This window comes from Castanea sativa, chromosome 3 (genome assembly GCF_040712315.1).
Source record: "Castanea sativa cultivar Marrone di Chiusa Pesio chromosome 3, ASM4071231v1".
Lineage (NCBI taxonomy): Eukaryota > Viridiplantae > Streptophyta > Magnoliopsida > Fagales > Fagaceae > Castanea > Castanea sativa.
Window position 1 is genome coordinate 13,979,330 of NC_134015.1, and position 12,661 is coordinate 13,991,990.

At 33.7% G+C, this 12,661-nt stretch overlaps 1 protein-coding gene across 1 annotated transcript; it reads right to left on the bottom strand.

Annotated features, from left to right (window-relative positions):
• Positions 1-11,119: 11,119 nt before the first annotated feature.
• Positions 11,120-12,114, bottom strand: LOC142627162 (uncharacterized). Its single transcript, XM_075800963.1, has one exon. It carries the CDS (start codon positions 11,898-11,900, stop codon positions 11,307-11,309), a length of 594 nt encoding a protein of 197 aa, XP_075657078.1. The 5' UTR covers positions 11,901-12,114; the 3' UTR covers positions 11,120-11,306.
• Positions 12,115-12,661: the final 547 nt, after the last annotated feature.

Consider the following 12,661-nt stretch of genomic DNA (forward strand, 5'->3'; position numbering starts at 1 on the left):
TTTTTATTTAAGAGCACTAGATGTATATATATTTTAATTACAAACTAGCCTCTAAGCACACACTCACATGCGTGCTTAGAGACTCTTCTATTTTTTTTTTTGTAAATGTTAATAATTTGCATTCATTATAATTTGAGATATTACATTTACCAATTACAAAAAAAAAAAAAAAAATCCTAGGGATATGATGAAAAAAAAATTATTTTACACACAAACACATAATACTCACAAACACATAGTACTCATAACGCCCCTAGGATTTTTTTTTTTTTTTTTTGATTAGTAAATCTAGTATCTCAAATTATAATGAATGTAAATTATTAACCTTTGTGAAAAAAAAAAGAAGAGCTTCTAAGCACGCGCATGAGTGCATCATTAGAGGCTAGTACTATATAAGTATGTAGCTAAATGCAATCAAGTTTATAAATTATAGAAATGAACACTTTTTTTTTGGTAAAACTCTTATTAGTTGTTAGTACTTAGTACGTAGGTAAATAACTATCTTAATCAGTTTTATTAATTATTTAATTATAGTATTTTTATTTAAATTATTAGTAACTAATAAGTACAATAATTTTTAAAAATTGTGGTTTATTAAAAGAGCCAAGTAGATCACATAAAAAAAAAAAAAAAAAAAAGAGACAAGTAGAAGTATTGGCAGTGAGGAGAGAAAATAGATATATAGCAGAATCATCGTATGTTTGATAAATGTAACAATATATTTCCTACCAATAAAATGTTTTTAAACATATTGTAAGCATGTACATTGAACATTAACTTCATATGTGATGGAGACAAAATTTTCCTATCAATTAAAAAAAGCTTAGCTAAAAGAAATGGTGAGAATAGAATATCCTTGGAAGAAATTTGATGGAGAAACATGGTTGTCATTTGCACATTGTTGATCTTAATACTTCTTCATCCAAAGACATTGATTAGATGCAGCTAAGATAAAATTGCAAATAGTCCAGAAATTTAAACATCAAATTTTAACACTAATTCAATTAGCTAATTACAGTTATAAAAAGTACAGACCAATGGTAAGAAAATCTCCTCAAGATCTCAATTGTTGTAGATTCTAAATGAGATGTTGTGCACTTATATTCTACAAAATCCAACTTGAAAAAATCAATCTAAAAAGCTCAATTCATGACAGAACAAGTTTATCAAATCATGTTTTGTATTCAATAACTTCCTAAAAAAGATGATCAATACTGGACTGAAACCATGAAGAGTTTTAATTTTTTCTTTAATATGGATGCATGTTGCATGATAATTATATAACTCAATTTTTTTTTGCTGAATTATTATATAAAAAAAATCTCAACATAAGCATTAAAAACTATAATTTGAGAAAATCCAGGCAAGATATGATAAGCATCCTCTATCTTTGTTACATGAAGCAATCGGTCTTTGCATAACATTGTAAATATGCATGCATGTCTATGTCTACATGTGTATGTAGATTATGTCACATTCTTTGCCAAGAACATGGCTCATGATCAATGGATACTGCATATTAGAAGGGTTTTTTTTTTTTCTAAAAAAAAATGTATATGATTTGTTCATATCATTTTAAAAAATCTTGTAATTAAAGCAAGCTGCTAACAATGTTGTAATATAAAAAATCTCTTTAAATAAACTTTGTAATATCACGGTATTGCAAACAACCAAAACATACTAAATTTATCAAAGCAACTGCTCAGCTTTTGAAGAAGGAACTAACTTGGTTCTACCTTTATGGCGTGCCTTGAAATTGACAACATAGAACATACTTGAAGAGACAATTTCTTGACTCCTAGCCCCAAAAATAAAGCAAGCAAGTGTTGCTTTTTTTCATCTTGTACACAATGGACTACTAAGAATCGTTTAAATAGCAACAGGAGAACCTAATTAGTGAAATTAATTTGTTGTATCGTTGCACTATGTTTACCTTATCTGTTTAATTGCAAATATAACCAATTTTGACCTTTTAAAAAACCATGAAAACTGAAGTTGTGTCACATCTAAACTATGATTCAGTGAATCAACATGGTGATATGCATATACAAATTTTGTATGATCCAAAGGACAAATGATCAGAGACTTCATTACAAAATTGTTCCCAACTACCATTATATGCAAGAAGAGCCACTCATCAAAAAAATAAAATTAAAAAATAAATAACTTGCTCAGTGGAGCAAAAAATAGTACAATGCAAATAAATCTCATCAAAGAATACAAAATATTCTCATATCATTTTGTAACTGGATACATATGCTTTGTAGTGAAAAAGTCACATGCTTCTTAATGCTCCCAAATTTGCTGAGGCACAATCCCAAAAACAGTTTTGGAGTATAGGAAGAAGTTTGAGACCCACCAACTAAATGGTAGAAAATTGAAGGTAACACAAAAATTAGACTATACTATATGAATTAAGTTACCTAGGTTGCAAGTTCTTATTGACTTTGCCATAAAAAATTGTCAAGTTGGGTATTCCAGTTCCAAACAGACCTAACAACATTTAAGAAGAAGGATAAAAGTAAATAAAAATATGGAAGAGAAAGAAAGAGAAAAGGGAAAGTGAGCAACCTTTTAGGTTGAAGTCTTAGTCCAAAATAAATTTTTGTGGTGCAACTTTAAAAGACAGGGAACAATTCATAAATCATTAATTAAAATACTACTCATTGATACGAATTTACTCACCTACCATAGCTTAAAGGGTGTAATTACCCAAAAATAAGCATCATGATCACTTATCAGCATCTTTGATTTGAGTCATGACTGCATGTTACAATTCTTCGCGGCTAATATAACTGCACAAAAAAAAAAAAAAAACAAAAACAAAATGAGAAAATTAATTCCAAAGTAAAAAATAAATTTTAAACTCGCAAAAAGAGAAAGAAATCTCATAAAAAAGAAAACGCACTGGTTAGGGAGTGTGTTTACATCCAGAAAATAAATTCTCGGAAACCTATTTCAACCACCATAGTTGTCAAATTGTCCTTTGCAACCTATGGGAATTCCAACGGCGTTGAAGCACGTGTGAACCTCTAATAGTTGAGGTGCTCCTTGTTTAAAGTTACACCTCAACTGCATATTTTGTTGAGATATGGTACTGAATTTATCGTATAATTCATCTCTTAGGTGTCCATTGTGTCCAGTGCGATCTCCTGTATAGGAGGAAACCAAAATTGCCATTAGTAATATAGGAAAACCTAACCATAGCAAATCCAAACCCCAAACCTTCAAAAGATAAAACCAAAAAGAAAGAACTTTTAGCCAAAGAGAAAATAAAATCAAAACCAAAGAGAAAGAGAAAGAACTTTAAGCTATAGAGAAAATAAAATCAAACAGAACAAGGAGAGAATTAAAAATGAAAATTACAAGTGAACCCAACATCTGGACCAAGGACACATGTCATGTTTTTATGGTGCTACCTAAATAAATAAATAAAAAACATTCTCTCTTGCAATACATGATACAACCTATCAATAACCAAACAAAAGGCAAAGCAATAACATGAACATTCAACAACCAAACAAAAGCAACAACATGAACAGTAGCTAACTTTTTAAAATAAAAATAAATTCATACTTAATGCTGATTGAGCCACATCTCTTAGAGGCTGTTGGACATGAGAAGCTAAATCAAGGGTGAATTGAAAATAATCCTCAACACTTTTTCAGCTGCAAATACTGTGCTTTTCCCATTGAGCAGTCCAAAACTTCATGTCTTTGGTCTGGTAGAAACCAGACCATTTCAAACCTAGTTCATTCTTTATAACGTTGACCTACAAAAAACAACATTATAATAAGTGAACACACAAAATTTAGTTAATTAAAGTACTCAGTAATTATAAATATACCTTACTATTGGTTAATACTTTAATTGTATGACAATATTCTAGCATTTGTCCAGTTGCATTAAATGGCCAGAGGACTTGGATTGTGAATGAACTTTGAAGATTACGGTTGGAGCACAATTGTCTGGCATTGCATAGAGAGATTGACCAATGTATGGCAAGAGAGAAATAGCTAGGGGAAACTTTGTCATCATCCTTACCCTCTTTGTTGCTTGAAGCTGAGAATGAGAGTGAGAGGGAGACAGGCTCCTCTGCAATCTATAGGCCTTTCAGTAGTGTCGAAAGCATGTGTGAGCCTCTTTAGGTGCACCTTGTCTAAAGTTGCGTATAATTATTCTATTAGGTGTCCATTGCGATTGACTGTATAGAAGGAAATCAAAATTGCCATTAAGAATTATTGTTATATTTGTACTTATTTTTCTTTATTTTATTCATCTCTCCCATGGCGCACCCGCATTGGGCTTGTTGGGGACTGATATGGCCAGATACGGACCAATTTCGTCCGATACAACCCAATAGGACCCAATAATACTATACTTTATTAATACTATACTTTTTTTTTTAGACTACTATACTTTAAAATACTATACTTTTTTAGAGAGTTTTTTTTAAGAGAGAGTCCTATACTTTAAAACACTATACCTTTTTTAGTGACTTTCAATTTATAGCGTAACATACTATACTTTCAATTTATAGCATAAAATACTATAATTTTCCCATTGAGCAGTCCAAAACTTTATGTCTTTGGTCTTGTAGAAACCAGGCCATTTCGAATCTAGTTTATTCTTTATAACATTGACCTACAAAAAACAACATAATAAGTGAACACACAAAATTTAGTTAATTAAAGTACTAAGTAACCATAAATATACCTTACTATTTGTTAATACTTTAGTTGTACGACAATATTCTAGCATTTGTCCAATTGCATTGAACGGCTAGAGGAGTTGGATTGTGAATGAACTTTGAAGATCACGGTTGAACTTATTGGAGCACAATTGTCTGGCATTGCACATAGAGCTTGACCAATGTACGGCAAGAGAGAAATAGCTGGGGGAAACTTTGTCATCATCCTTACCCTCTTTGTTACTTAAACTGAGAATGAGAGTGAGAGGAAGACGGGTTCCTCTGCAATCTATAGGCCTTCCAGTAGTGTCGAAGCATGTGTGAGCCTCTCTAGGTGCACCTTGTCTAAAGTTGGGTATAATTCTTCTATTAGGTGTCCGTTACGTCCATTGCGATTGACTATATAGAAGGAAATCAAAATTGCCATTAGGAATTACTGTTATGTTTGTACTTATTTTTCTTTATTTTATTTTATTCATCTCTCCATGGCGCACCCGCGTTGGGCTTGTTGGGGACCGATATGGCCTGATACAGACCAATTTCGTCCGATACATACAACCCAATAGGACCCAATTATACTATACTTTAAAATACTATACTTTTTTTTTAGACTACTATACTTTAAAATACTATACTTTTTTTTAGAGAATGTTTTTTTTAAATATTTTTTTTTAAGAGAGAGTCCTATACTTTAAAACACTATACCTTTTTTAGTGACTTTCAATTTATGGCGTAAAATTCTATACTTTCAATATATGGCGTAAAATACTATACCTTTCCCATTGAGCAGTCCAAAACTCCATGTCTTTGGTTTGGTAGAAACCAGGCCATTTCGAACTTAGTTCATTGTTTATAACATTGACCTACAAAAACCAACATTATAATAAGTGAACACACAAAATTTAGTTAATTAAAGTACTTTGTAACTATAAATATACCTTACTATTTGTTAATACTTTAGTTGTACGACAATATTCTAACATTTGTCCAATTGCATTGAAATTGAGAATGAGAGTGAGAGGAAGACGGGTTTCTCTGCAACCTATAGGCCTTCCAACAGCGTGTATAGAAAATTGAGAATGAGAGTGAAAGGAAGACGGGTTCCTCTGCAACCTATAGGCCTTCTAGTAGTAAACGGAGAATGAGAGTGAGAGGAAGACGGGTTCATCTGCAACCTATAGGCCTTCCAGTAGTCTGTATAGAAGGAAATCAAAATTACCATTAGGAATTACTGTTATGTTTGTACTTATTTTTATTTATTTTATTTTATTCATCTCTCCCACGGTGCACCCGCGTTGGGCTTGTTGGGGACCAATATGGCCTGATACGGACCAATTCCATCCGGTACAACCCAATATGACCCAATAATACTATACTTTAAAATACTATACTTTTTTTTAGACTACTATACTTTAAAATACTATACTTTTTTTAGTTGATACTCTTTATCATCAAACCAAGTCACCAATCGATTTTTAGTGTAGGCGGGGATTGAACCCTAGATCTTTATTATCAGACCAAGTCACCAATCAATTTTTAGTGTAGGCAGAGATTGAACTCTAGATCTCTTGTTCAACCATCAGACTTTATTAGTTAAGCTAACTGGAACTCACTTTAAAAATACTATACTTTATTTTATTAATACATTACTATGTTACCATACAAAAAAATAAAAAATACATTGCTATGTTTGTGGTAGTCTAAGAGTGTAAAAATTACCAAGTTTCCAAAAAATTTATTCTTAATTTTGGCTTTAAATCGTCCAAGTTTGTTTTATTTTTTTGAAATTCAAGTTGTTTTGATATGCTATGCATATTATTGCTTTTTTGTTTTTGGGGTTTATGTTTTTTTTTTATGTTTTTTTTTGTTGTAATTCTTGGTTTTGTTTTTGTTTCTTTGGATGTTTGTGTCTTTGTGAGAGTGACATTTTCATAATGTATTTGGGTGTTTGGTTTTATACATAACACATGTAATGGATTGGATTGGATTGGGTTAAGTTGAAAATTCCTCAACCCGAATAGGTTGGGTTGGGTTGAACAAACCCTCCAACCTAACTCGATGCATATACACTTATGATATAACTGGTTGAGATGGTAGAAAAATGAGAAATGGAAAATATAGAGAGGATAAAATAGGTAGTTGTGAAAAGAAATGTTTTATTTTTGCGGGTAAGAAGGATGACAAACTAGAAAGATAGAAGATTAGTGTAGTTTGTGACAATGGAGATAATAGAGAAAGTGTAAAGGGTTGAAAAATGGAAGGATAGAAATTAAATTACCACTATAACTTTATTGTATTTTGAAGCAATGAAGATAATAGGGGTAGCTTGTAATTTCATTGCTCATGGCTATTTTCTCCCTAATTTATCTCAATTTGGAAGGAATTCAATTGGTAGGCTCATATGGAAAATTCTCATCCCTACCATTTGCTTCCTCTGTCTTTTCTTTTCAACCAAATGGTGGAAAATTTTAGAGCATGTTTGGTAGCCAGTTTCTAAACGGTTTTCTTGATTTTAAAAACCAAAAAAAAAAAAAATGATGAATCCCACACAGAAAATCTTGTTTGGTAACATGTTTTCAGAAAACCTATATGTAGAAAAGGCAATCCATACTTCAACCATAAATTCCCATTCAATGGGCCAATCTCTACATGTAAGACTGTTTCTGGTGCATTATGGCAGAATGCACAAGTCAAGTTTACCTGGATGCCTCTTTCAGCTAGCTAGCAAGGTTTTGACTGGTAAGTAGTGGATACAAAACAATACTTCCAAAGGAATACCTTTAACTTACGAAATATATCCAGAGCCCAGATCCAATTTCCCTTTTGAGTCTTCAAAGCAAGTGTTTCCCCCGCATGCACATTGTTGGAAGCTTAAAATATCAAAGAGTTCATCATCATTGTATAAGTATTTTGGATGCAAGAAAAGTCATTAAAGAGATTGTGGGTGGGGGGGGGGGGGGTGGGGTGGTAAGGTGACTACCTACATCCACAACCTATAAAAAGTTATATTTTCCAAAACATGTCATGCCCAAAGAAGCATGGATAACTGAACTGATGAATGAAGATAGAAAAAATTGGGGGGAAATTGCTAGATGAGGCAGAAACAATTAAATGAATAACCTTGAGCTCTCTTGTACCTGAGGACAAACTGATTTGAACAGGTAATTCAACTAGCATGCATATTGTCTATAGAGTGTTTACTGTGTGGTAAATGAAGGACAAATAAACATAAGCATAGGGGAGTGCTCTAACATGTCAAACGCCACAGAAAAACCTCTTGGAAGAAACTTTGGAAGTAAAAGGTACTGAATAATGTTGAAAATTTTCCAGGAGGGCAAGTAGAGGGAGGGATCCGTTCCGTGCACATGCAGATTCGGATAAAAAGGGTGGTAGATGACAGGACATGCGAGTTGTGTGGGGGCAGCAAAGAAACCATACTTCATGCTTTAAGTGAATGCACATATGCAGATAAGGTATGGAATCCTGTTCATCTCCAATGTGAAGAGCATAGCTTTTTCCAACCACAACCAAGTTCTATGGCCTTGGTTTGGGACATTATGGATCAAGCACTAGAATCCAAATTGGAGCTGTTTCTGCCTTTCTGGTAATAGTGTGGAACATATGAAATCCGAGTAATGCTATCATGGAGACAAAAGAAAAGATCCCCAACTTATAGCAACTAGCAAGTATGGCTGTAGAGTATAAGCAAAATTTTTTACAAGAAACAGACATCCAAAACACTATTAACAACGGAAAAGACAATAAGTGGGAGGCACTGACAAAAGGAGCACACAAAGTGAAAATGGATGAAACATTGTTTGAGAAGTTAAACATGGTAGGGATTGGAGCGGTCACTAGAGATGAAGATGATAGAGTTACACAGCCTGTTGGAAGAAAGTTTGGATGGCCCACAGCATAGAAGAAATAGAAGCACTGGCAATGATCCAGACCATTCGAATGGCAGGAAACATGAGAATACAAAACCTCATACTGGAAGGAAACACGCTGACCACATGCAAGCATTAAAATTTAAAATTAAAGGAAGCAAGTCCTTCCAAATTTGGATACCTAATTGATGAGGCAAGAGAGACACTTGAGAGGTTCAGGCAGAGGATAATAAAACATATTAACTGGAGTGGAAATATGGTAGCACATCTCTTAGACATACCCAGTAGATTTGATGAATGTAACATCTGGTTGAATGAAATTCCAGACTTCATTGCAAGAAATGTTTATATGGATGACAATTACATCAATAAAAGATATATAGTTTGTTCTTAAATAAAATAAAATAAATAAATAAAAATAATAATAATTCAAGATGCAATACAATGTGTGTGGTGAAATATTTAAGGAATAAAAATTAATATGGTACAGATCAAAATCAAGCATCTCTTATGAGGAGCTTGTTTTAGTGCACAAGCAACGGCAGAAAACCTTTTCAAGAACTAAAAAAAGATGTGGTTCTGCATTATGCTCTCTTTGTAAGAAACATGAAGAGACAACCAAACATGGGTGCAGCTGTCTGGTTTAGATATAATTTTGGATACTCTATGAATGCTACTGTGTGTTCAGCCATGTCTGGAACTCTGTTTCTACTGTTAAATTCAGAAAGTTCAAGCTTAAAGATTAAAATGGCCTTCAGACTCTAGCATTTCTAAAGAGCCAGGAGTGAAGTGAAGTATAGAATAGAATATTTATCTGATCAGAATAATTTACCATATCCGAGGCAGCAACAGGATATTGGTCAGCTTGAGTGGAAAAATAACAACCACATAGATCTTGGCCTACATTCACAGGTCAGCCTACTCTACAAAGTTGGTTGCCACCAGCTCTTGGAACTCTAAAATGCAATGCTGTGCTTTTTTAAAGGATGAAAAGCCCTTTGAAAAAGCAAGCTAGAACAGGAGTAAGTAGTTAAAGACCACAGTAATTCTTATGGATGGGAAAGCTAAAACTGAGGCATTAGAATTTAGAAGTCAATTAGGCATGCTTGATGGCTAAAGGAAGCAACTACTTTTTGTTGAAACTAACTCCAAACAACTATTTGTTATGAATAGAAGCTATGGAGGGGAAATGGGGATTGAGCTCCATCGTCAGAGATAATTACATTGGCACAGATTGAGACTCAAAATGCACATTGGCTCCTTGTTCAGGAAATTGAGCAGCAGATTGGGCCAAGGAAGCTGAAAAGAGAATTCCTAAACCTGGATGGGCATTATCACCTCTAAAGCTAGAATTTGTATAGAAGCCTGACTGCTCTTTTGTTATTTATTAAATACTTTTTGGCTTTCCTGATGTTTCCACCAAAAGAAAAGGTCACGATGGGGCATTAGAGAGTCAAATATTAGAAGTTGTGGATGTTCCAACACAAGGTATCAATGTTTAGCCTAAAATAGACATGAATTGAAGCTGAACAGAAAATTCCAATGATTTGACACAATCTGTGTTACCAGAAACAAAAAAGAGAAAGTTAATCACATAACAAGGAAACAGAGTCAACCAAAATCCAGAAGCCCAACCAATTCTAGACTTCAAAACACTACACATCGAATAGTAGAAATTCAGCGAATTCAGCTGGAGAACCTTCCAATCCTTTTCTCTATAATTTTAGCTCAAGTTACTTGTAACTCAGCCAACCAGTGGAGCAAATATCACCAAATAATCAATTCTGTTGCTACCAATTGACAATGTGTTTTTATTGATAAAATTGAAACCTGAATAGATAGTGGTAGATGAACTGTTAAAGATGTGGACAGATATTGAGTTTTAGAATTGATAAGCTTTAAGAATAGGGAACAAAACTCCAACATAGGAAATATAATGTTTATAAAAGTAGAGAAATTAAGAACAAAAGGCAAGAAATTCTACCAAGGAGATATAATTATAATGTGTGTTATCCTTATTTGATTATTTGTAACAATTGAGACCTTGAAGAACTTGTCATTAGTTCAGGATGGTAGGGATAAAATAAATGAGTACTTTTGACAAATGTGGTTAACTTACTCAAATTAAATCCCACGAGACATCTTAAAAGCAGGAATGTACTTCTAGCCATGAGGATGTTTGCTACAAGCACACGCTCATTCTCTAATAGAAAAGGGGCTAGGATAAATTTATACCTATTAAATTACTTCTTCTTCCTTAACTTCTTATTCTCTGCTCACCAAAGATATAAGGGGCTGATCTCACTCCTCAATTCTTGCATGCCATCAGTTCAATCTTAGAATACCCTGCATTCTAGGGATGCTAAGTAGCCATTACAAATTTCCAACCAAATTCCTTCCACAATTATAGTTTATAAAATATCAATGGTTCAAAATCTTGCTTCAATTACTCAATAAAACTGACATACTTTCCAGACAGTTGGATTGCAGTTCTTCAAATGCTACTATGTTTACACATTCATAATTCATTTGGACAGAGAGCTAGTAAAAACAAAATATACCATTTATAAATCGCTCAAGCAACCCGAATTATAACATTTCCCCATATCATAAATACACATTGATATCACATAAACATAACACCACCAATGATTACTTCAAAGGAAAAAGAAAGAGAGCTACAAAAACTATTACCTATTACTCATTTCTTTCCTTCCCCAGCTCTTAAACTATTGTAGCCAGTAACCAGACAAAAAGAGCACAAAGAAAAACAACAAGCTTCCATATATAAGTATCGCCTTCTGCCCAGAAGTCAATGCATTCCCACCAAGCCCAAACTGTTGGTTCTGTGCAAACCCAGCAATCTCCACACTCTTACTCTCAAAGAAGCTCTTAGCTGCCCCACATGTTGGGCACCTCCAATCCTCAGGCAGCTTTTCAAATTGCAATCCTGGAGCTATGGGATATGAAGGGTCTCCCACAGCCTCATCGAACTTGTGCCCACAAGACCTGCACTCGTAGATACCTGTGTTTAACACTGCAAACTTCTCTTCTAAGCGGCGCTTGTCAATATTTTCTTGAGGCTCTTCTTGAGGCTCTTGAGGAGGAGGTGTAGTGGTTTGTTGGCTTGAGGTGGGAGTGTCTTCTTTGGAGATGTCAACGGAGTGTGGAGTAGTGAGTTTGTATGGCTTGTGGAGAAGTGAGAGTTTGGGGAAGAGAGGTGGGGTGGTGGTGAAATGGGGTTTGAGTTTTGGAGCTGAGGTTTGGGGAAAAGAGGATGAGAGGTGGAAAGAGAAGGTGGGTCTTGTTGTTGCACAAGCCATGATAAGTAATGTCTTTGTGTATGTGTGTACTTATGTTTGTATTTGTATTTGTGTTTGTGTTTGTGTGGCTCCTGTTTCTCTCTCTCTTTTGCTGAAATTGTATGAGAGAGAGTAATGAATTACTGGGATTGTATGTGTTTTTTAGTTGCTTTTGTTAATCTGGGTGGAGGAGAATTGAAGGGGATCCATGGAAGAGCATATGCTCACTTGAAAGAGAGGCAGTTGGATAAGGTGGGGAGGTGTATAAGATTTGATTGCGAAGTAGATGTTTTGGTAATGGGCTGACTTGGGCTGAGTCAAACTCGACGAGTTCAATCAGCCCAAAAGAGGAAAAGCCCAAGAACCTCTCCATTTTTTCTGGAAAAAAAATGTAATTAAAATATTATAGCATTTTTATAATATTAATTGTGTTTATTTATTTAGAATCTTTTTTCTTCAAATCCACGTGGGAGAATTCTTTCTTTAGATAGAATTTTTTTTTTCAGACATATTTTCTTTATAAAAAAAAGGGTAAATGACCCTTTCTCCCTTTTATTTATGAGATAGTTTGCAATTCTCCATTATTAGATGACTATTGAAAATGAGCAAATACCTCGTATTATTAGTTAACTTGTAAAGCATAGTAAATAAATAGATAACGTAATCTTTTGATATATTTAAAATAAAATTACTAAAACATAATTTTTTTTAGTTGCAAAATACTTTTCTAGATCATCTTGGAAAATTATTTGTATAGCTCGATCCGCTTAGCAAGTTGGATC

What these genes read in the sequence shown, in the direction of transcription:
- LOC142627162 (XM_075800963.1), bottom strand. Translation starts at nt 11,900, where the DNA reads ATGGCTTGTGCAACAACAAGACCCACCTTCTCTTTCCACCTCTCATCC.